Below are 26,177 nucleotides of genomic sequence, written 5' to 3'. Positions count from 1 at the left end.
TAAAAGACTCTGGTCGAGACTTTTTCGTAAATTGTAACACTTAGCACTTGTTTCGTAAGCCTTAAGTAAATTCTTTTTCACTATATCGTATATCTCTTTACTGACATTCGAATCATTTTCGGGAACATGATCTTCTTTGTGACGCCAGCGGCTATGATCTGGGCCAGTTCTGGCAATCTCGTGTTTGTGCGTGACGAAATACGGTGTACAACCGGTAGCGGAATGCACCGTGTTGTTAAACACGTGTTGAATGTCGACAATTCGGGTATCCCAACATCGTTGGTCCTTTTTACAGTATGTCCGAATGGCAGCATTAATGGAACGATTTAGGCGCTCCACTGGATTTCCTTGGCTGTGGTGGCGTGAGGTTGTCCAGTGTTTGACTTCAAATCGTTCCAGTAAGCTTCGAAAATCTTTAGACGTAAAAGTCGTTGCGTTGTCTGTTAACACGATCTCTGGGATCGAGTGTTTTAGAAACCATTCCTCGCGAAGAATTTTGCAAAGATTTCCTGACTCCACTCGTCGAACTGGATGAAGTTGACACCACTTGCTGAAAAGATCCTGAATCACCAAAATATGCATGAATCCTGATCGACTTTTCGGCAAAGGTCCAATGTAATCCATTGCAACTATTTGCCAGGGATGGTCTGCTATTTTCTGCTTACCCATCAGCGGTACAACCGGCACTGTGGCTGGTTTCGTCTCCTTACACACCGTACATTTCTGGATTAACTTTCGAACTTCTGTTGCCATATGTGGCCAATAATAGCGAAGCTGAAGTCGTGACAGCGTCTTTTCCACTCCGAGATGAAAGCTCATTTCGTGTTCCTGCTCGATTATCTGCGTTCGGGTTTCCGGAGGTGGAACCATTTTCCACTCGAATCGTACGTCATATGGCTCCTCCTCAACGGCCACATACTTCCACAGCTGATCATCTTCGAAGCGAAAATCTGGATACTGTTCTGGATTTTGCTGAATTTTCTTTACTAAGTCCTGAAACGTTGATCCCTGCACAGCACAAATGCTGCGCGACAAGGCATCCGGGACGACGTTGTCGACTCCTCGCCTGTGGATGATGGTCATATCTAAATGCTGCAGCTCCAAGCTCCATCTGCTCGATCGAGATGACGGTTTCCATTTGTTGTTTCGGATGTACTGCAAGGCCGAGGCATCCGTCACCAAGGTAAAGTGGCTGCCTTCTATATAACCCCGAAATTTGTCAATGGAAAGAAGGGCCGCTAATGCTTCCTTTTCGGTAGCCGAGTAGTTTTGTTGAGCCGAGTTGAGTTTCTGCGAGAAAAAGCTGATCACTTTCTCAGATCCAGCTTGCACCTGCGTTAGTACTCCCGCTACGGCTTTGTCGCTGGCATCTGTCTGAACAACAAACTCTAACTCAAAATCGGGGTTCGACAGAATTGGAGCGGTCACTAATTTCTCCTTGATTTTCCGGAACGCGTCTTCCGCTTCTGGAGTCCATTTAACTAATTTGGGTTTTCCTGCCAAAAGATCCGAGATGGGCACCGTTATCGTACTGAAATCCGAGACAAACCGGTGGTAATAGTTTACCATGCCTAAAAATCTACGGATTTGTCTGACGGTTCTCGGTGCTTCGAAGTCTAAAATTCCTTGAATTTTGGCGGGATCCGGGCGTAGACCATCACACGACAGCAAATAGCCTAAAAATGGCACTTCTGATCGGCAGAATTGGGACTTGTCGATGTTTATTGCCAAATTAGCATCAGCTAAACGATGAGCTACTTCTTCAAGAAGCCTGATATGCTCCTCAAAACTATCACTAGCCAGAATTATGTCGTCCAGGTACACGAATACTTGTGGTTCCAGTGCACCGTTTCCCAGAATTCGGTCCATGAGACGGGATAATGTCGCAGGACTGTTACACAGACCGAAAGGAAGGCGGGTGTACTGGAACAAGCCACGTCCCTGGATACAAAACGCTGTCAGTGGTTTTGATTCGCGCGATAGAGGAACTTGTAAGAAAGCATCTTTCAAGTCGATGGTACTAAGGTAACGAGTTTTTCCTAATCTTCCGAGTATTCGACCAATATGAGCAATCGGATAACTATCTCGTTTAGTACGCTCATTTAATTTGCGAGCGTCCAAACAGAGACGCACTGTACCATTGGGTTTCTTAATGGGAACTGCATTTAATGACCATTCTGAATGAGATTCTTCAATGATCTCTAACTGTAAAAGTCTATCTATTTCTTCATTTAATTTTTTCTGGATCACCGGAGAAAACGGAAAGGGCATAACTCGAACAGGCGCGATATCCTTAAACTCTTCTTTAATTTCTATATGGTGTTCAATTAGTGGAGTTACTTCTAGAACATCAGATACCGCGGGTTTAAAGATACGTTTGATGCGTTCAATTTCTTCACTTTGATCCTCAGTTAACTCAATAAGCTTCGATTCTGACTCTGGAGAAAGAGATTCATTGATTTGACAAATCATTTCCTCCCCTTTCAAAATGTGGATTTCGAAAGCATTGAAGAAATCCATTCCTGCGATGCATTCTACCGGAAGAGCCTCAACGACTGTTGTTTCTACAATTCTAGTTTGATTTCCATATTGATAGGGAAGATAAACGGTACCAATTACTTTTAGTGTATCACCGGACGCGCTAGTTAATCTCACGTTGCTAGGATGAATCTTAGTTCCTAATCCTTGCCAAATACGTGCTGTCTGAAACGAAATCAGAGTTTTCTGACTTCCACTATCTAAAAGTGTACGAATAGATTGATTATAAATGGATGGAAAAATAAACGGACGATTTTCATTTAATAATGACAAAACAAATTCTGAATCCTGCTCTTCGTTTACCGAGAGCGGTTCATAACCTAAAGACCAAAGTACTTGTTCGGGAGAATAATCTACTTTGAAGGACTCATGTCCTTCTGACGCTGAACGTTTTGAACAAAACGGACATTTATGCGTGGGAAAACCTTGAAAACCACACACTTGACAATGCATACTATAAGGTTCAGAACAACTATCAGTCAAATGTTGTTGACTCTGACAATTGAAACAAGAAAATTTATCATTCAATGGAATATGATCACGAATTCTAATTTCCAAATTTTTGAATCGAGTGGAATCTTTAGGTTGATTAACCTGCCTTGATGATCCAGCAACTTGATGGTCAGGTTTCAAACCACCAAGTTCTTGTTTTTGTCCTTCTTTATTTTTGTTAAATTGAAAATTTTGGTTTTCTGAATTTTGTCTGTTTTCATTACGAGGAAAACTACCTCTGTTTCGCGAATTTTCTCGGTTATTCGGATTAATTGGTTTCGGATACTGGTTTCCCGAATTCCGATTCCGACTATCTGCTTGCTGGTAACCCTGATAATTTTGATTGGGTTTATTACCTCGATTATCTCGATCGTTCAAAAAAGGATAACTTCTTTGCTGCGGTCTAACGTTGTTGTTGTACGTTGCTGACTGCCTGTACATGGGTGATGTCCTATCCTCATGAACAGAATTAGTCTGATAAATTGGTAGACTCCTGGTCAACAAGTAGGTGTTAGTAGCATCAATTTCACGACAAGCTTTCTGTAATTCAAATAAATTGTGGATTTCTCGTCCTACTAGTGCTCTTTTATAATCCGGCTTCATATTTCTTCGAAGTGTAAGGACAATTTCGCGCTCTGAAACTGGTTCAGCCAAACTTTTAAATTTCCTTTCAACTTCCAAGAAAAATTCTAAAAATGATTCATTCCGTTGCTGCCTTCGCTGATATATTTCCATCAAAATGTGGTGATCTAGATCTGGGTGGCGGAAGGTAGCAACCAGATTGTCAATCAATTCAGAATAAGTCGGGAATCGATGTTTGTTGCTGGTGAACCATAGCTTGGCTTTGCCAGTCAGTAAATTCCCAAACGTTCTCAAAAGCTCTAATTCCGTTGTTTGCTGAGCTTGAGTCCAGTCGTTGATTTCCCACAGAAATGTGTTGATTCCAGCTCCGCGATCTTCTCCAGAATATCGCATTGGCCATTTCACTACGGGAATGGTTTTCGATCGATTTGGAATAGGGTTGAAATCCATGTTTTGAAAAGGGTTTACATTGGGTGTGGGTGCTGATTCCCAGCGAAATTGATCACGATGTGACCAACCGTCTCTATCCTGTGACGCGTTGCGTCGATTGTATTCATTCCGAGCAGGAAATGTTGAAAAATTTTGCTGCTGATCGCTCATCTCATCTCTGCTTCTAACACGATTCGCTGGTGGACCTCTGATAGCTGCAGAATGATTCCTGTAATTCCAAGGAGAACGTTCTTCTTCTTCGTAGTCTTCTTCTAAGTTGTATTTAGGGTCAGACCACGTAGAAGGTTCGTAAATTGTGTTAATTTGGGCGCCAGAATTCCTCCTCCCATGTGTCAATAAGCTCGGCTTATTTGAACCGTAATTCAATTCAGCATCATCTTCATCACTCATTAAATCAAAATTATTATACACATTACGCACATTGCACTGGTTCTCACGCTCGCCCATATATGGGTCACTCACTCTCACAAAATTTGGCGCGCAACCCTGAACTGTATGCGGAGCACTCATCACTTCAGGTTCAATATTTCTATGTGTGTCAAAACGGACTTGTCGGTTAGCTTGAATACGCGAGGAAATTTTGTACTGAGGGATGGACCAGGTAGGCTGTGTTCTTACGCCTGCGCCGCACGAAATGGTTGTACTATTTGTTGTCGTCGAGCGCGATGAAATTGACACCGATGTAGAAACAATGGATAAATTATTGACACGTAGAATTGAATTGATATCATGGAGGGAATTCTTATTTGATGTATTATAATTTGAAACTGGTGTTGTAAATTGCAAAATTGGGCTATCCGATCTTGTAATATTGGGCGTTGAAACGAAAGATGAAGTTGCATTAGTTGAACCAGCGAGTTGTGTCTGTGCTTCTAAGCTGGCTGCACCTAATAACTCAGCTGGCAAATCTTCACTCGCAACACAATTTTTCGCCCCGTTAGTGCTACTTAAAGGCACAACAGCAAAACATTCCACCGTGACGTGAAATCGCTTTTCCGGACTTTTCTGCACTGTAATTGTTCTAGAAGTCAACCAATTTACTTGAAAATGAAAAAAATTGTAGCAAACGGTCGCAAATTGAATTTCCTTCAAAATGAATACAATTTGGTCATTTTAAAATTTAAGTTGTTTTTGTTGTGACTAATTACTTTTGTGACGTGAATTCATGCTAGAATTAACCATTTCGGACTTTAATACACACATCCTTGAATTCCTGTTCTCTCTGTGGAAATAGAATATCGATGTCTTCAAATGAGTTGTAAAGAAAATAATTACCCACAATTTGATGTACAGAATTTCTCGATTGAACAACAACGAACGAAGTTATGCTGATTTGAAGTTGTGACGTGAATTCACTCAGTTCAAACAGAACAGGGTAGTTGATTGAATTCACGTCACGAAATATAAAGTTACACTGTGGCTATACTGAACCATTCTTTGGAGTCTTCAAATTTTATGTAGACTTTCAAAAACAATATTTTGTTGTTCCGACTTTTACAATCATAAATTTTTAGTATCTGCACCTAACTTTTCCCTTATTTTGATTGGCACTTGAATAGCAACATATTGAGGGATCATATGTTAAAATAACTACTGTCATTATTTAAAGATTCACCAAACAAAAATTTTTAATTTTTTTTTTCAATCTTTTTGCATTTTTATTTGAAAATAATGAACTTATTAAAAAATCAACTAAATTATGCTCGATTTGTCAAAATCCGACCATCTGGAGGGTCAAAACAGCTTTCAGAGCACATTTTCATATAAAATTTAACGAAAAATCAAATTTTGTGACGTGAATTCACTCATTCGCGCTGTTGTAACTCAGCTAGATTCCAACCGATTTCTATAAATTTGAGTGTTTCAGAATCGTCTCATCATTTTTGAAGAAAAACTTATTTTTTTATTTAAAAAAAAGTCAGAGTTTTCTCGTAAAATTAAAAACTTCCCTTTTTTGTGACGTGAATTCACTCATTTGCGACTGTTTTTGTTCGCTTTTCAAACCAACTTTATTGGATATGAACAAATTCTTTTTTCTACAAAATAAAGCCGTGTTTTTTGGCTTCTGAACAAACTAAAAATATTTCCGAAAAAAATCATCCATATATTAAAATTAATGATTTTGTTAAAGTTGTCAAAAACACCACTTTTTTCAACAAAAAAACTGATTTTCAAAATCATTTAACACATGTGAAAAAAAACTTTTTTCTCTTTTCTCGTTGGTTTCGTGTGATTTGAATTATCAAAATTATAGACAATTTTGAGATTTTTTGATACGCGAACGGATAAAAATCACTTTTGAGCGGTACAAGCGCATGGAATGTGTCTGTAGCGGATTGTGTTGCCTGTACAACAGCAGCGGTTGTTGCGGTTGATATTGTTGTTATTGTTGCGAACGACGAAGGAGATGTAAAAGCAACAGAAGAACTCTGATTTGAAAAATGTGTGTTATAAGTTTGTATCACTTTGATGAAGATATTGTTTGCTTCGTTTGCTCTACTTCTGGTGCCAAAAAACTGTTTGAACAATTTAATGCGGTGGTACAAATGAAGTAAACCAGTTTGGGACAACTTCCTATCTAGGATATTTACACTTAAATTTGCCCAAACACGTTCGAGTCTATCTTGAAAAATCTGAATTTCATTTTCTGGATTCCGGTTGTAAACGAATATACGCATTAAACCCTCCTTTTCTTCTCGTAGCGCGTTTTTTAATTTTCTGCTATTAAGACTAAGAGATCTGTCCCTAGCATCTAGTAAATTCCTAATTTCCAATTCAAAAATTACCTCTTTAGGGGTTAAATAAACTAAAACCATCTCATTGAAGTAATCACTTTCCAGAGACATGATTGGTTATCAAAAACTTACAAAAAAAATGAAACAAAATTGAAGGCAACACGTAATTGAATCGCGTGCGATCAGTTATTCAAGGACACGGGGGATAAAAAAAACTACAGATTTACTTCCAGCCAGTGAGTGAGAAATTAGTCGCAAAAAGTTTTTATTGTACTCGATCGGTGGTGATATTTGCAGAACAATTACGCACAGCAGCAAGTGCAATGACAAAAAAACCGATTTGCTGTACGTTTTTTTTTCCTTTGGCAAATCCCACAGAAGTAGATGGAGATCTACTTTTTTGTATTTCGACCTGATGGGCGCAGATTTTGGGGCAATGATTTTTTTTTATTAGAGATCATACACTTCCCGTCCTAATCCTCCCGCAACCAACAAAAACACCAAATCGCTTTGAGCGTTTTTTGTTGGAACGACAATGTAATATAAGGGGTTTTACACCTTTGAAGGGGTCTAATTAAACTTACCAGCTCGCTCTTAATCTCGGGGGCTCCTACGCTCTTTGGATGCTGGGGTTGGAGTTTTGTTGAGCTGGTGGCGTTTGGGGAGCGGCGATTTGGCCACTTCGATTCGGACTACGGTCCTAACACCCGCGGGTAGTTTTCTTTTAGGGTTCGATTTGTGAGCCCTGGTCACTTTAGGGTTATAGACGAATCTTTTACGGGAATATTAGAAATTCAGTCGTCCACGTGCACTTTTTTTTGGTACGGATCTCAATATAACACCAGAGACCATTTCACACCCTACAAGGTTCGTTTTTTTCTTGCACGGATCTCCGAAAGCACTGGAGACCGTTTTACAACCTGTAAGGGCCTTTTCGCACTTCGCTTTTTCCGGCGGACAACTTTGGGTTTACGACCGACGAATCTTATTCTTTTTTCGACCGTTTTAGCTTAGACTCACACGACTGCACCGAACGACGGCTACCAAGCAAGAGACCGTACCGACGCTTGCTGTGCTCCCCTGTACTTCCGGGATTTTTCCTCTCAGCCGTTCGCACACTCCACGGGGAACGCAAACTCTCCCCGGTTACACCATTGCGCGCACCCGATAGTGGTTCTCAACCTTTGTTCGCCGCCCCTTATTTTCCCCCAGCCCTACACTAAGCTCTTATGACTTTATTTAAAATTAATGGGACATGATATGTTACAAACGTTTACATCTAAATTACGTTCAATAAAATTCTTATACCGCTCCCAGTCAGCTTTTTGAAAGTTAAAAGTTGATTTTAAAGGGTTTTCAATGGGACTTTGGGATAAAGAAAATGTTACTGGAAGGTGGTCTGAATCGAGGTCCGCATGAGTGACTAATTGACTAAAATGCTCGCCCAAATCCGTTAGAACCAAATCAAGTGTGGAGGGATTTCTAATTGAGGAGAAACAAGTATGCCCATTAGGATATTCAACAGTATAACAGTAGTCTTTAAATAAAATATTCCCATTTGAATTTGATGAAATATTATTCCAAGATCGGTGTTTTGCATTAAAGTCACCAATAATAAAAAATTTAGATTTATTTCTGGTGAGTTTTTGTAAATCTCTCTTCAAAAAATTTTTCTGTTCACCGCTGCATTGAAAAGGCAAGTATGCGGCAATAATTATAATTTCCCCCATAGAAGTTTCTTATTCGATTCCAATTGTTTCTAAGACTTTTGTATTGAAAGAAGGAAGATGTCTAAATTTGAGACGACTATTGATGACAATAGCTACACCCCCACCTTGTCGATCAAGTCGACCATTTCGTAAAACTTTTAAGAAAGCATTGCTTTTCAAGTTATTGTTCGGCTTTAAAACAGTTTCAGTGATGGCATCAATATGTATGTTTTGAGTTTTTAAAAATAGAAAGAACTCATCTTGGTTAGCCAGCAAAGATCTAGCGTTCCAATTCATAATAGTATAAACACCTATTAGGATCCGTGAGGGAATCGTAAAGTCATAATAATTTTGTTAGGATAATTAAAAGAAGTATGGAAAGCTTCAAACATTGAATTTGCCTTCAACATAAGTTGCATTATTTCCATTGAATTTTGATGCAAAAATTTTAATTTTTCCTCAGTTATTTCACCCAAATCCACAAAATTGTTAGGATCAGAGTATGAAGGAGAAGAAAAGGTATTCAAATTTCTGGGACTTTCCAAAGCCTTCGCATGTACGTTTCGTTTAGACTTGGTTTTTTCCCATTAGGTATACCCGAAGCAGGCAACCCATTTTCAACCACCTCTGAGAACGTTAAACAACGAGTCTGTGGCGCTGAATCAGCACAGGTAACATTAAAATCACTTCGAGCATTACCAAGACGTGATTACAAAGTAGGCCGAGGCTGACCGCGAACAGGCAGATTGTTTGCCGGCTTGACATGTGGAGACGAGAAAGAGGAAGGAGGAGAAGAAACTTTTCTGACAACTTTGAGATTTTTCCTTGAACCAATAATGTTTGCCATAACGGGACAGTCTATGGAATTAGAGGAATGATTACCTGTGCAATTTGCACACTTGAAAAATTTCTTATTGTGGTTTATCAGCACCAAAAAGGCATTAAAATTTTTCATGACCGAATGAGCCGCAAAGCATGCATCTGGCATTCATTCTACAATTTTTAGTGCCACGACAAAAAGCTTGACAACGACGACATTGAGTTAAATTTTGAAGAATATTGATTGAAGATTTTCGAAAATGTTCAAATTTGACTCGACAATGAAACATAAGACGAGCCTTCTCAAGAATTTTCAAATCATTAACCTGATCCTTTTTAAAATGGATCAAATAAAGCTCAGGAGCAAAACCAACACTACTGATATTATTCGTGTTGGTTCTTTTCCTCATTTGAATTCCTTGAATCGGAGAAAAACCTAACAAAGGACGGTTGTGATTTCATCCAGTGTCTGATCGCCGGTGAGACCACGAAGTACAGCTTTAAATGGACGATCACTTTTAGTGTCGTATGTAAAAAATTGGTGTTTTTTATTATTCAAATAATTTAAATTTTTTTTTGAAAATCATTAAAAAATCCCGCCAATATTCGAGCAGTTCCCCTTTGACCGATCTGAAAAGAGGTTTCACACAGCAACGATACGATGCTCTGGCGTATGTGTTGACAGCTCAACGGTACAGATGGAAGTGTAAAAATTTAGAATAATTCAGCCTTTTCTTTTAGTACCTTTATCGGGGAATATTCCTGTATTGGATTTTTTGTCGTTTTGTCCCGCACATTCAAATCCTTTAGAATATTCCAAATTTGGACATTCGATGAGTTTGTTTTGTTTCAAGTAGAAGCGCTGCCCAGAATATTCAATGCAAAATGAGTTGATCCAGAAGGGGGTTTCGAAGGGTTTGAAGGGTTTTCAAAACATGTTCGTTCAAACATTTCAATAAACAAAACTTCTATTTGAACTTTTTAAGTATTTTCAACTCTGTGCACATTCCCGAAGAGATTTCCGCCAAGAAACCAAAAAAATGCGCTTAATTTAATTCACAAAATGGAACTTGTTTTGTTTTGTAATCTTTAAACTGCAGCTACACGCAAAAATTTTACCGCATCCCATTTCACACAAGGCCCAAGGGACATAATTCAAATTTTATTTGCCCGAGTTCCTGCTTCCCAATAAATCTTGAGTGCTTCCGCAGTGACCTTTACAATTCCGGACAATTGATTTGATTATGTTTTTTTTTGTGTGACAAGTTTTGGTGATTCATTGTGAAGTTTTAACACGTTTTTCTCTCTCTTTTCTTTCATTTCAGGTACGTTCGCAAATGGTTTCAAAAGGTTAAAAGTCACAACTTTACAGGAATACGAAGGCAAAGTATGATACTTTACAGATTTATTTTATTTAATTTAAAGTTTACACTTAGTAATACTTAGCTAATCTAGCTTTCTGGATTATTTTTTTATCTAGAGCTAATCTAGATTATATAAATATTATCATCAAATGTATACAATCAAAAGAAAGTAAAATTTACATCGAATATTCTGAAGCGTATTTGTTTTTGTCACATATGACATCACTTCAACTTTGAACTACCAAAACTTTTTATTCTAACGATATTTCTTGTTTAGGATGGATCAATTATTACAGCTTTATTCAAGAAATTTGAGTTTCCTTTTATATTTTTGACCTCAGTTTTTCGGAAACATTTCCCAAACGGTTGGATTTCCTCGATAGTATTCCAAAAAGCCGGATCGATACAACAGCTAATTGTTAGGACACAAGCTAGGATGGCAAACAAAATCACTCCGATGATAGTGTTGTCGAATGTTTCCGCTACTTTCTTAAGTTCCGCACAACGCAGCATCTTCAGCCGATTAACTTCGGCCAGCTGACAGCGACATTGTGTTGTCGCAAAATCGTTAAAGCCACTTAGTAGACGTTCCAGGTTATCGATCAAACTTTGGCTTACGGCTGTTTGCTTCGATTCTTGCAAAACTAGCGCAGTCTCCAGTTTAGTGTCGGTCTTATGCAGAGCAACGGTAAAGGACGCAATTTTTTCATATCTTCCAGTGGTGTTTGCTTGGCATCGTTCCTTGTTCAATATTTCTCCATGCCACAACCCTAGCGGCTTCGACAAGCTGAAGGTGATGTTCATTCGTAATGAACTCCACTCTATTCCAAGTCGAAATCTGGCCCCAAGCTTAAAACCTTTTTTCAGAAATATCGGCTGGCAGTGAATTGGATCTTTCGAGGCACTGATGGGTTCAGTTACCGTATTTTCAAAGGTTCCAATTTGTTGCATCGATCCAGTCGATGGTTCTGGATAGCACGAATTAATAAAAGTCGCTATTATACATTGTTTTGCGAAGAAAACTGGTTGTTCTGCTTCCAGGCTAGAGTCACTTTTCAAAAGCCAGGTGGCAAAAACGAAGCATCGAAGATACATTAGTCGATGTCTAGCCCACCAATATCAGTTGATGTCTGATAGACGGTTCTAAAACTGGTCGAGAGATGTTAGTTTTTGCTTCCAAAGTATGTTGTGTTTGTGACGTACTCCCCAGCAGGTGTGGGAATTCAGACATCTGTCTAATGAGCTCTATTGAGGATGGAGTCTCTGAAGTTTAATGACCATTAATAGCGGAAATTTATGCAATTCATCACCTTTGTTTCTGGAAGTTTCATTAAAAATTAAAAGAAGAAATATTAAGTACCTATTCTATATAAATATATAGAACATCAATGGGAATCCTTTCTTATTTGCATTGCCTTCACAAGACTTTGAAAGGAGAAAGGGAAAAAACCGTCGATGGATGGATTGACCAGTGCCAAATATGACAATTATTTTTCGTCCTCTATCCGGATCAGGTAGTATACTCGTTAAGATGTCGGATTGCAAGACGATACCAAAATGGTGTTGCGTGTTCGATTCTCACGACCCGACGGCACTTTTTTTTATTCTTCCTGGGATAAATTATCCATTAGGATCAACAAACTTTTACCTCGTTAAACTGAAGAAGAATGCTCTAGATAGGTTCAAAAATGACAAAAATGACAAAAATGTCAAAAATGACAAAAATGACAAAAATGACAAAAATGACAAAAATGACAAAAATGACAAAAATGACAAAAATGACAAAAATGACAAAAATGACAAAAATGACAAAAATGACAAAAATGACAAAAATGACAAAAATGACAAAAATGACAAAAATGACAAAAATGACAAAAATGACAAAAATGACAAAAATGACAAAAATGACAAAAATGACAAAAATGACAAAAATGACAAAAATGACAAAAATGACAAAAATGACAAAAATGACAAAAATGACAAAAATGACAAAAATGACAAAAATGACAAAAATGACAAAAATGACAAAAATGACAAAAATGACAAAAATGACAAAAATGACAAAAATGACAAAAATGACAAAAATGACAAAAATGACAAAAATGACAAAAATGACAAAAATGACAAAAATGACAAAAATGACAAAAATGACAAAAATGACAAAAATGACAAAAATGACAAAAATGACAAAAATGACAAAAATGACAAAAATGACAAAAATGACAAAAATGACAAAAATGACAAAAATGACAAAAATGACAAAAATGACAAAAATGACAAAAATGACAAGAATGACAAAAATGACAAAAATGACAAAAATGACAAAAATGACAAAAATGACAAAAATGACAAAAATGACAAAAATGACAAAAATGACAAAAATGACAAAAATGACAAAAATGACAAAAATGACAAAAATGACAAAAATGACAAAAATGACAAAAATGACAAAAATGACAAAAATGACAAAAATGACAAAAATGACAAAAATGACAAAAATGACAAAAATGACAAAAATGACAAAAATGACAAAAATGACAAAAATGACAAAAATGACAAAAATGACAAAAATGACAAAAATGACAAAAATGACAAAAATGACAAAAATGACAAAAATGACAAAAATGACAAAAATGACAAAAATGACAAAAATGACAAAAATGACAAAAATGACAAAAATGACAAAAATGACAAAAATGACAAAAATAACAAAAATGACAAAAATGACAAAAATGACAAAAATTACAAAAATGACAAAAATTATAAAAATTACAAAAATTACAAAAATGACAAAAACGACAAAAATGACGAAAATGACAAAAATGACAAAAATGACAAAAATGACAAAAATGACAAAAATGACAAAAATGACAAAAATTACAAAAATGACAAAAATGACAAAAATGACAAAAATGACAATAATGACAATAATGACAATAATGACAATAATGACAATAATGACAAAAATGACAAAAATGACAAAAATGACAAAAATGACAAAAATGACAAAAATGACAAAAATGACAAAAATGACAAAAATGACAAAAACGAACAAAATGACAAAAATTACAAAAAATTACAAAAAATTACAAAAATGACAAAAACGACAAAAATGACGAAAATGACAAAAATGACAAAAATGACAAAAATGACAAAAATGACAAAAATGACAAAAATGACAAAAATGACAAAAATGACAAAAATGACAAAAATGACAATAATGACAATAATGACAATAATGACAATAATGACAATAATGACAAAAATGACAAAAATGACAAAAATGACAAAAATGACAAAAATGACAAAAATGACAAAAATGACAAAAATGACAAAAATGACAAAAATGACAAAAATGACAAAAATGACAAAAATGACAAGAATGACAAAAATGACAAAAATGACAAAAATGACAAAAATGACAAAAATGACTAAAATGACAAAAATGACAAAAATGACAAAAATGACAAAAATGACAAAAATGACAAAAATGACAAAAATGACAAAAATGACAAAAATGACAAAAATGACAAAAATGACAAAAATGACAAAAATGACAAAAATGACAAAAATGACAAAAATGACAAAAATGACAAAAATGACAAAAATGACAAAAATGACAAAAATGACAAAAATGACAAAAATGACAAAAATGACAAAAATGACAAAAATGACAAAAATGACAAAAATGACAAAAATGACAAAAATGACAAAAATGACAAAAATGACAAAAATGACAAAAATGACAAAAATGACAAAAATGACAAAAATGACAATAATGACAATAATGACAAAAATGACAAAAATGACAAAAATGACAAAAATGACAAAAATGACAAAAATGACAAAAATGACAAAAATGACAAAACTGACAAAAATGACAAAAATGACAAAAATGACAAAAATGACAAAACTGACAAAAATGACAAAAATGACAAAAATGACAGAAAAGACCAAAATGACAAATATTACAATATGACAAAAATTACATTAACTACTAAAATTTCAAAAATTGCAAAAAAGACATAAATCACAATCCTTAAAAAAATTATAAATATTAAAAAAGCACAAGCTTTACAAAAAATACAAAAGTAAAAGAAATTACAAAATCTCAAAACATTAAAATCATTAGAAAATTTACTTAAATTACTAAAATTACTGAAATTACTGAAATTACTAAAATTACTAAAATTGTCTGAAATTACTAAAATTACTCAAATTACAAAAATTAAAAAATTTCAAAAATGTTAAAAATAACAAAATTTACAAATAATGCAAAAATGACAAACCTTATAAAAACTACATAAATGCCAAATATTACAAAAATTACAAAAATTACTAGACTTATGTAAACTTCAAAAAATACAAAAATTACTAACCTCATATAAACAACAAAAATTATTTATCGGAAAGGAAACAATTCGTAGCGATCGAAAATACTAGAAGCGATTTGAGAAACATTGATATTGGTGTACCCCAAGGAAGCAACATTGGTCCGTTACTTTTTCTTTTGTATGTAAACGATCTTTGTAATTTACCACTGAAAGGCACAGCTCGATTATTTGCTGATGATACAGCTATTTTTTATTCAGCTGCATCAACGAATGTTATAACTCAACAAATTGAAAATGATTTGAAGTTACTATCAAAATATTTTAAATGCAACTTGCTTTCTCTAAACTATTCAAAAACCAAATATATGTTGTTTCGTTCTTCACATAAAAAAATACTATCAAATAATGACCCAATTATGGATGGAATTGTTATTGAGAGAGTTCATTACTTCAAGTACTTAGGAATTTTCTTGGATGAAACACTTTCTTGGAGTTGTCACACAGAGAACCTAGTAAAAAAAATTTCTCCTCTTTGCGGTGTTTTGTGGAAATTAAGAAACTTAGTGCCCCAACATGTTCTTTTAAAGTTTTACTATGCATTTATTCAGTCTCATCTAAACTATCTTATTTTGATATGGGGAAGAGCCTCCTTGTCACATCTTCAAAAACTTCAGACCCTACAGAATAGATGTTTGAAAAACATCTTCAGACTACCCCTGCTTTTTCCAACCCAACAGCTATACTCTCTGGGAACGCACAACATTCTTCCAATAACCGAACTCTGTAATTTGCAAACCGTTATATATGTTCATGATAATATACACTCGAGTAGCAATAACCAAAACCTAAATTTTACTACGGGATTAAGAACCCACAATACCCGTCAAAATAATTACTTGCAACGAAGCCGATCCATGACATCTTTAGGGCAAAAAAGAATTTCTTTTATAGGACCTACAATATACAACGCTTTACCTACTGAAATAAAGACCATCAACAACCGTTCCATGTTTAAAGTCAAAGTAGTACAGTTATTAAAAGAAAAATTGAATCGTTAAAAAAGTCGATCAACAACCAGTTTTTTTTAATCAAATTTTGTTTGTTTTTGTAGCATCGTAGTTTTCTTTTGTCGTATTTTTAACTATTAATAAGTAAACTTAAGTAAATCTAGCATAATATTTAATTAGTTAACATTATTAAAAAAAAGAAATGGATCTCTTTAAAGGAAATTTTCTTCCATTGAGATCCTTATCGTAATCTTGTTTAAAAAAAAAAAAAAAAAAAAAAAAAAAAAAAAAAAAAAAAAAAAAAAATTACTAACTTTACAAAAACTACAAAAATTACAAAAATTACAAATATTGCAAATATTACAAAAATTACATAAATTACAAAAATTACAAAAATTACAAAAATGACAAAAATAACAAAAATTACAAAAATTACAAAAATTACAAAAATTACAAAAATTACAAAAATTACAAAAATTACAAAAATTACAAAAATTACAAAAATTACAAAAATTACAAAAATTACAAAAATTACAAAAATTACAAAAATTACAAAAATTACAAAAATTACAAAAATTACAAAAATTACAAAAATTACAAAAATGACAAAAGTGACAAAAATGACAAAAATGACAAAAATGACAAAAATGACAAAACTGACAAAAATGACAAAAATGACAAAAATGACAAAACTGACAAAAATGACAAAAATGACAAAAATGACAAAAATGACAAAAATGACAAAAATGACAAAAATGACAAAAATGACAAAAATGACAAAAATGACAAAAATGACAAAAATGACAAAAATGACAAAAATGACAAAAATGACAAAAATGACAAAAATGAAAAAAATGACAAAAATGACAAAAATGACAAAAATGACAAAAATGACAAAAATGACAAAAATGACAAAAATGACAAAAATGACAAAAATGACAAAAATGACAAAAATGACAAAAATGAAAAAAATGACAAAAATGACAAAAATGACAAAAATGACAAAAATGTCATAAGTGACAAAAATGACAAAAATTACAAAAATTACAAAAATTACAAAAATTACAAAAATTACAAAAATTACAAGAATTACAAAAAGTACAAAAATTACAAAAATTACAAAAATTACAAAAATTACAAAAATTACAAAAGTTTCAAAAATTACAAAAATTTTAGAAATTACTCAAATTACTAAAATAAAACAAAAATTATAAACCTCATGTAAACAACAAAAATTACAAACTTTGCAAAAACTACAAAGTTTACAAAAATTATTTCAATTACAAAAATTACAAAATAACAAAAAAAAATTACAGAAGTTACTTAAATTCCAAAAATTACAAAATTATTAAAAATTACAATAATATAAAAAATTACAAAAAGGACACGGTCAGCGGCATTTCGGCATGAAAAGTTCTAGTTGAAACAATTTCATTATCATTTCTTCGTAGGTTCATTGATTCATTGGTTATTACTTTATGTTTGCAGTGTTTGCTATTGAAAGCTATAGCAAACAAAATGCAATGCTCAAAAAGTATTTTTTGACTGTACAGTAGGGTGTCCCAAAATTGCATAATGTCTGGGACTTTGGGGGCTCACCATCCAAATGGTAGATTAGAATGTGGAGAACAAAATTTTTGATTTTAAATAAATTCTGAGTCCAAAATTTTTCACAAAATTCATATCTTTCATATTTTTAAATTTTGTTTGGGTTAAATACTACACGTAAAAAATGGAAAATGAACAAAATTCCTATCAAAATTAAAAATAAGCAAGCTATTTTCAAGAAAAAAGATTTTTTTGGTCCAAAAATTTTGTATTCAACTGACTAAAATGTGTACCAAGCGTAAATATTTGAAATACCAACGCCATCAAAAGATGCGAATTTTTGTGCACTTAAACTTTGCTGAACAAAGCATGTTGTTTGTATCATCGTGTGAAGAGCTATTCACGGTTTAATCCTTAATAAAAATCACAATTCAAGATATTGTTTATTTAATATTGTCCTACTTCAGAAACACTTTTAAAAAAGACTTGGATGGTTTAAAGAAATCACGGTTTAATCCTTAATAAAAATCACAATTCAAGATATTGTTTATTTAATATTGTCCTACTTCAGAAACACTTTTAAAAAAGACTTGGATGGTTTAAAGAAATCATCAGAAGGCTATATGCCAAATTTGAGCTGAATCTGACAACGGAAAAGGATTGCACTGAATCTCAAGTGTGAAAGGGATTCTGGAGGTTTCCGCTGGGGTAAGTTTAAATATCGGACCGTGATTGGAAAATCAGTATTTTACAAAAGAACTTCTTAATTTATTTGAGCGAGCAAAAAACACGTGTGATTTTTCTTCTATCTGACGTACAAAGTCCAAAATTTATTCAAAAATGTCAATGCCTGCTATGATCCCATCTCGTTGTCGGCAACATCCTCCGGGGCACCAGACGCTCTGGGTTGTAAAACGATTATTTTTGTAACTGGTCTTACGTATGATGAAAACGCAGTTCGTACTGATACTGTTCGGACATTACCGTCGGTTCCTCTCATTACCTTATCGATGATACCTTTAGGCCAGCCCCGCGGTGCATGTTTTCGTCGACAATCATTACAAGATCACCTACAGCGTATTCGTGCCGGTTACGGTTGTCTTGCCACTTGTGACGTTTCAGCAACTCAGGTCGGTACGAAGACACCCACTTGCGCCAGAACCTGTCAGCGTATATTTGAGCATGTTTGTACGCAGCTCGACAATTTAGGTCCCGTTCGTCGAAATCATGATCGTATTGCATATGATTGTTTCTACCAAGTAATATCATATTAGGTGTGATCGGTTCAGGATCTTGCGGATCTTCAGGAACATGTGTCAACGGCCTATTGTTAACAACGTTCATAACTTCACAAAGAGCTGTACGCAACACCAGGTCCGAGGGATGCCTATCCTTCAACATGGATCGAAGCGCTGTTTTTACAGATCGGACAAGTCGCTCCCAACATCCACCAAAATGCGGCGCTCCGGGTGGGATGAACGCCCATTGTACTCCTCTCACACTCAGCGTATCCGCAATCTGTTGCAGATCCAACTCCTGCAGCAGCTTTTTCGTCTCACGGTCCGCTCCTACAAAGTTCGTTCCATTATCGGTTTGAATTTTTTGAGGAATTCCCCGAATCGACATGAAACATCTTATAGCCATCAAACAACTACTTGTATCCAACGAAGGTACCACTTCCAGATGTAAAGCTCGAATCGAAAGGCAGGTGAAAAGTGCGACCCAGCGCTTTTCTGTACGTCGCCCAACTTTCACAGTCAGTGGCCCAAAATAGTCGATGCCTGTATACGTAAACGGGAAAACGAAAGGTGTTGTCCGCTCAGGAGGAAGGTTACCCATTTGTGGTATTTTAGGGTTCGCTCGAAGCTCGCAGCATCTCAAACATGTACGGGCAAATTTTTTAACTTGAGATCTAACTTTGAGAATTCTGTGTCGTTGATTCAAGTTGTTAATAATCGTCTCAGTGCCTTGGTGCCCATTTGCAATATGATACATTTTTATTAACAGGTTCGTAAAATGATGATTTTCCGGAAGAATAACAGGATTATTCACTTCGAATGGCTGGCTGCTATCTTGAACTCGTCCTCGCATTCTGATAATGCCCTCATGAAGAAAAGGTGAGTATGCGAATAAACGGCTAGTTCGTTTGACGAAATCCTGCTTTTTGAGAAGAACCAGCTATTCACCGAACGCTTCAGCTTGAACTTTCTGATACAACATCATTCTTGCTTGGTTGATATCATTCACGTCGATTGAAAATCTTTCAGGTTTTTCTGACTTGGGTAGCGCTAAAATTTTAAGCATTTTCAAGTAATATGCTGTACTTCTCGTTAGGCGATTAAAATCTGAGAAGCGTGTTATATCAGGAAGATCAAAACATCTTTGGGTGGATATTTGTAAACAAATTAGCAAATTATCCTCTACCTCTATATCAGCATTGAAATTAATTGCTTCTTCGTTAGTCAGTGTTAAGGTTTCTTGTTTTGGCCAGTGTTCCTGATCAAAACGCAAGAATTCCGGACTGTTCAGCCAAATATTCATATTACAGAACATCGAATTCTTGGTGCCAAAATCAGCAACGTTCAAGTTTGATGGAATCCATTTCCATAAATCGGAATTGTGCCCGTTCTCTTTTATCTTAGTGACTCGGGATCCTACGTATGCAGTTAACTTCTGTGTCGAGTTTAACCATCCTAAACAAATTCTAGAATCTGTCCAAAAATGAACTGATGTTATTTCTATTTTTAGCTCATCCTGAATAGTCTTCACCATCTGACTACCGGTTACACAGCTTTGTAGTTCAAGACGGGGAACAGTTTGAGCCTTCAGAGGAGCTACTTTTGATTTGGCGATGATTAAAGCTACGTGAGAAACGTTCCGGATTCTATGTACCATATATACAACACAAGCAAAAGCCTTGTCACTTGCATCACAAAATGCATGCAGCTCAACTGCACAAACAGATGACATTCGTGGAAAATAATATCTTGGAATTCTCACCTCGCCTATCTGACCTATTTGCTCTAACCATCCATTCCAATTTGTCATAAGACCATCTGGAATATCATCGTCCCAATCGATTTGCAGGCGCCATAAATCTTGGAAAAGGATCTTCAGATGAATGGTTATCGGACCAAGGACTCCTAGAGGATCGAAAATACTCATCATGAACTTGAGCAGCTGTCGTTTAGTGATGACTTTTGAGGTTGGCAAGTTCGAGAACTTTAACGGGAACACAAATTCATCACTTCGGAGGTCCCACTTCAGACCGAGCACTCGACACTCTTTCTCATCAGCAGCTTTCAAAGAGGAATCGATGGACTTCATAGCAGCTTCGGAGTTGGAAACGAATTTCACGAGTTTAAAACCACCTTGTCGATGTGCCTCGATAACGTTGTTTATCAATTGGATGGCCTCACCTTCAGTATCGCGACAATCAAAATAGTCGTCCACATAATGCTGACACAAAGCCGCCTCACGCACTCCTGGTAGTGCTTCATCAAGTCTATTTGCATTAAAATTTTTAATGTACTGCGCTATACAAGGCGAAGATACAGCACCGAAAATCATCGCTTGCATGACGTACACATCAGAGGCCTTCTTGCGTTCCATTCCTCGCCAAAAGAACCTTTGCGAGTTCTGATCCTCAGGTCGAATGCGCACCTGATGAAACATTTCCTGAATATCAGCCATAAACGCAATCTTGTTTCTTCTGCCACGCATCAGGACCGCAATAAGTGGAGGAACCAAATCAGGGCCTTTAAGAAGCAAGTCATTTAAAGAGAAACCGTTTGACTTTGCTTTTGCATCCATGACTAATCGAAACTTTTTAGCACTGCAAACGCTAAAGTGTGGCAAATACCAGGTGTTAGGTGTTTCGAGCAATTCAGGACCGGTCAGTTTACGCGCGTAGCCTTTTTGCAGATAGTCTTCGATTTTGTTGCAATATTGATCTGCAAATTCGGGATCTGCATCCATCTTTTTTTCCATCACTTTCAAACGACGCAACGCCTGTGGTTTGCTGTCAGGAATCGTGAAGTGATTGAACTTGTACAGCTGACCTACCTCATAACGATCGCCGATGCACTTGATGGTACGGTTCATAATATCTACTGCTCTCGTATCCTCTTCAGCCATTTTAGGTGACTGAGTTGTCATCCCAAAATTATCAACAGCGTACATAGTTTTTATTAAATCAGTCAACTCCATGTCTTCAATCGAACATAGTAAAACATGAGGAATCTCAATGCATTCTGCAACAGGTTGAATTTCTCCATGGACAGTCCAACCCAAATGACATCGAGTGAGCTGTAATCCTCGAATCGAATACTGGATGGTTTTCAGAGGAACAATTAAACCAGCATTATTCGAACCGATCAGCATACGAGGTGTTGCATTTTCGATTACCTTCAGCTTTTCTTCGTCTAACAGAGGATACAAATGACGAATATGAGCTAAGTCGAAATTCATTTGCGAAAGTTTCATGTTCTTGATCGTCCTAACGTTATTCATCTTGTGCCAGACTGCCTGATCAGAAGGTCCAGATATTTGCAGAGAAATGATCATCGATGTGTCGTCTGTATGTGTGATTCCGTTGGTCCAACGGTACGAAATTGGAGAAACTGTACCCTGCAAATCCATTTCCTTCGCAATCGATGAATCTAACATGGTCAGCGATGATCCTTCGTCGAAAAGTGCAAAAATTTCTTCAGTTTTAGTTTTACTACGGATGCGCACCTTTCCTACTCGAAGTATTGTGTTACAACCTACAATCGTATTGCATGTTCCACCTACAGTTAGGACAGGTTGCTTCGAATCGTTAACAGGATGAACAAGCTGATGATGGTTTTTCTTGCATATCGAGCAGGTTTTGTTCGATTTACAATTCCGTCGCGAGTGATCCACTTCAAGGCATAGATAGCACGCTTTACATCCTCTTACCGTCGATCTACGCTGCTCAATAGACATTTTCAAAAACTTCTCACATTGCTTCAAACCAGGATGTTCTTCAGATGAGCATAGAGGACATTGAGATCGGCTATCGGCTGCAGTGTTGCTGACCTGGAACACAGGCGGTCTTACTCTTTGGACGGGTGCCTGACGACGACTAAGGAAGGTAGGATTGACACTGGCTAGTTGGTTGTCCAACTCATCCTCCAACCAACCAGAAAAAATGTCGAAAGTTATCATCCTATTTTCTCTCGTCAAACTGGCCTTGTGACGAATCCACATCTGCTTGCTAAATGTTGGCAGCTTGTCTGCTAGATGAGCAATTAATTCGGGATTCATCAAATACATTTCAGCGTTAACATTTTTCAGAGCCACAGCAGTAACAGTAACAGCGTTGGAAAACGTCCTAAATGATTCAATATTTCCCTCTCTAACTGTTTCCAGGTTTCTAAGCATGTCCAGCCTATTCGGCACGATCCATTCTGTACGTCCAAAATTCGTTTTCAACAGTTTCATAATCTGGTTCACATTTTCAGCGGAGGTAAGGAGAGCCTCAACGCACTGTCTGGCCTTGCCGTGAAGCGCTTTATTCAGCCTTCTCAGGTTGTCTTGACTAGATAAAGCAAATTCAACAGTGGAAATATTGAATTCATTCTCGAAAATGGGCCATTCCATCAAGTTTCCGTTAAACTGAGGCAAATCTCTCACAGCACGATACTGCAACGCTTTCAGTGCTTGCGTAACAACTTCGGTTTGTCCAGAACCGCGGTCAACGGGGGGATCAAAACGAGGTGGTGGGTTGGGTTGTTCATGACCGTCAGGAATGTCTTCAACCCAACTCCGGACACGACGATCAGGGCTACTATGAATGGAACTTCTCGAAACAGATTTCAGTTCGATAATCTGAATCTCCCTTTCAATGCGCCTACGTTGAAACTTAGACTTTTTCTTTTCTAGTTGCATCTCTAATTCTTTCTGTATCTTTAGCTCCTCTAGTTTTTGTTGAGCTCTAATCTGATCTACTCTTAGAGATGCTTCTAACTCTTCCTTTTCTAATTGGTTTTCCAAATCCAATGCTCTAATCTGACTAACATTTTCACTAACGACTGACTTTCTGCTACTTATCGATCGTTTACTCCTACAGCTCATATTTCCGGTTTTGCTTCTAGCATTATCACTTCAGACGGCCCAGGAATGGCAGCATCATGTGATAACGCAGGAACTTCTTTCACCGGAGTACGATACATTGTACTTGCTTGTGGAAGTTTGTAAACGAAATCGTCGAACTTCTTCGGGACTTTACCTGCCGTTGATCTTTCTGTTCGGCGCAGGTTAGGTTCCATATAAACTGGTGTTAAGTTTCGAAGGACCAAATATTAAACCTCGGACTCTACTGGCCGAGCAATCTGTCGCTTCCGGAGGTTTCCGCTGGGGTAAGTTTAAATATCGGACCGTGATTGGAAAATCAGTATTTTACAAAAGAACTTCTTAATTTATTTGAGCGAGCAAAAAACACGTGTGATTTTTCTTCTATCTGACGTACAAAGTCCAAAATTTATTCAAAAATGTCAATGCCTGCTATGATCCCATCTCGTTGTCGGCAACACTGCTTTTTCATCAAATGTTTTTTTCTTTACCAATCGATTGCTTAGTTATGTTTATTTTATTAAATTTTCAATTAAGACTAACATTTTACCTGAAGACTGCAACTCGATTGGACTTAAAACAAAAAAGTTTTTGCTGTTCAAAGATTGCATTTTGGTCGCAAAATATCTTTCACAAGATGGTGCAAATCACATGCTTTGTTCAGCGAAGTTTAATTGCACAAAAATTCGGATCATTTTGATCAGTTGAATGCAAAATTTTTGGACCAAATTTTTTTTTTCTTGAAAATAGCTTGCTTATTTTCAATTATGATACAAATTTGGTTCATTTTTCATTTTTGACGTGTAGTATTTAACCCAAAAGAAATTTAAAAAATATAAAAGATATGAATTTTGTAAAAATTTTTGAACCTAGAATTTATTTAAAATCAAATATTTTGAAAGTGGACTTTTTTCAGTCGGCCCCTTACAAAAGCTTGTTCTCCACATCCTAATCTACCATTTGGAGGGTGAGTCCCCAGATTCCCAGATAAAATGCAATTTTGGGACACCCTACTGTACAGTGCAGAAATAATCTATTTTTTAATTTAATTTTTTTCCATACAAAAATCTATCCAAGCTTAAAGAGTTTTGTCGGTCATCTTAGCGATGTTTGATTTAGCTTGTTATTATTGATAGTATCGAGATAAGAGATTGTGATCAAATTTGACTGTCAGAAGGAACAACAGCATCATAAACTGGGGATTAGGGAGCCTTCACGAAAAAAAAAATGTATAATTGCCAAAATATTTATAAAAAGGTTGAACGCGTTGAACAGTTAAACTTGCTCAGCTGTCGGTTTTGAACCATTTATTTTTCTGCAAAACTTTAAGCCCGATCGAGGATTTCGTATTGTTTGCAGGATATTGCAGTTAAAATGCACATTATGATAACAATTATTGCAAACCACATTATTATGTTTCCTTTTTGGTCCTCCATCCGATCAGTTCTACTTAGTACGCAACGGATCAGTTTGGTGTCTTCTTGCATCACCAGACGGCACAGACATGGTGGAAAATCGACTGTTTCCCACTGTGTCAACTTTTTGAAGATACTGGTATCTACCATCATTGTTCGAGAGCCGTTCAGCATTAGAACAAGGTCCACCTGTTCATCCGTCAATAGCAGGGCATAGTCCTGAGCCGTAAGATTACTCGAGTCGCCATCCGGACATCGATTCTCCGTTTTTAAGTTTCCGAAGCACCCCTTTTCGGTCTCAACTGGAACGTCGAGGTACAGCTCCAGGCTACGCCAGACTAGAGTGATCTGAACGACAGGATCAATCAGGATACGTTTTTCGAGCAGGTTTATTTTACAACTCGGAACGCTTTGTGGCAAAGCGAGGATTTTAGTTCCGTTTTCCGTCATTGCTTCAACACTGTCCAAACATGTATTTTCTCTGGGTGCTATATCACAGATACCTGCTCGCAGTAAAATAGGATCCACGCCATTTCCGGTTCTAAAGCAAGAGAAAACCAGGAACAGGAACATTATGTCCAGATAAGCCATAACTTGCGGCGAAAATAAACGTCCGACTGTCTGTCTAGGAATTTGCCTGTTCCACTTTCTGAAATATTCTGTTTGATAGAACTAGTCCTAATGGACCGTCAGGTTAAGAACCGAGAAATCTTGCGTTAGGGGTTTTCATCAGAATCAATTTGAAGATGGAAGACCACATCATGTTGGTTGCCTGCCATTCCTAATGAATTCTGATGTAACTGATTGATTTGGAAACTGTGAGACTTTTGACACGTGGTTAATTGACAGGTAAATTATTTCCTAAAACTGTACTTCCTCAACTAGTTTCCTTGGACTGATGAATCTTTTCCTGGTCTCGTTAGGATCGTTTGAATTTTGTTCTTTTGCCTTTTAATTAGCTTCATACCAGCGTTTGAATATAGAATTTATATGGTCACTGAACCTTGATTTGTAATCGATCTAACAATGCAGAAAACATGTTAAATTATATCGATGTATACAAAGAATGTTATGCCTTCTCTTTCAAT

At 36.1% G+C, this 26,177-nt stretch overlaps 1 protein-coding gene across 1 annotated transcript; it reads right to left on the bottom strand.

Moving 5' to 3' along the window:
• Positions 1–18,431: 18,431 nt before the first annotated feature.
• LOC129738011 (uncharacterized) lies at positions 18,432–23,677 on the bottom strand. The gene is made up of 3 exons (XM_055729187.1): positions 20,593–23,677; positions 18,582–19,359; positions 18,432–18,480 (listed from the first exon to the last, which is right to left on the bottom strand). The coding sequence occupies exons 1-3, from the start codon at positions 23,675–23,677 to the stop codon at positions 18,432–18,434; spliced, it is 3,912 nt and encodes a 1,303-aa protein (XP_055585162.1).
• Positions 23,678–26,177: the final 2,500 nt, after the last annotated feature.

The sequence above is a fragment of the Uranotaenia lowii genome, chromosome 1 (assembly GCF_029784155.1).
Source record: "Uranotaenia lowii strain MFRU-FL chromosome 1, ASM2978415v1, whole genome shotgun sequence".
Taxonomy (NCBI): domain Eukaryota; kingdom Metazoa; phylum Arthropoda; class Insecta; order Diptera; family Culicidae; genus Uranotaenia; species Uranotaenia lowii.
This window is presented reverse-complemented; position numbering and strand designations above follow the sequence as displayed.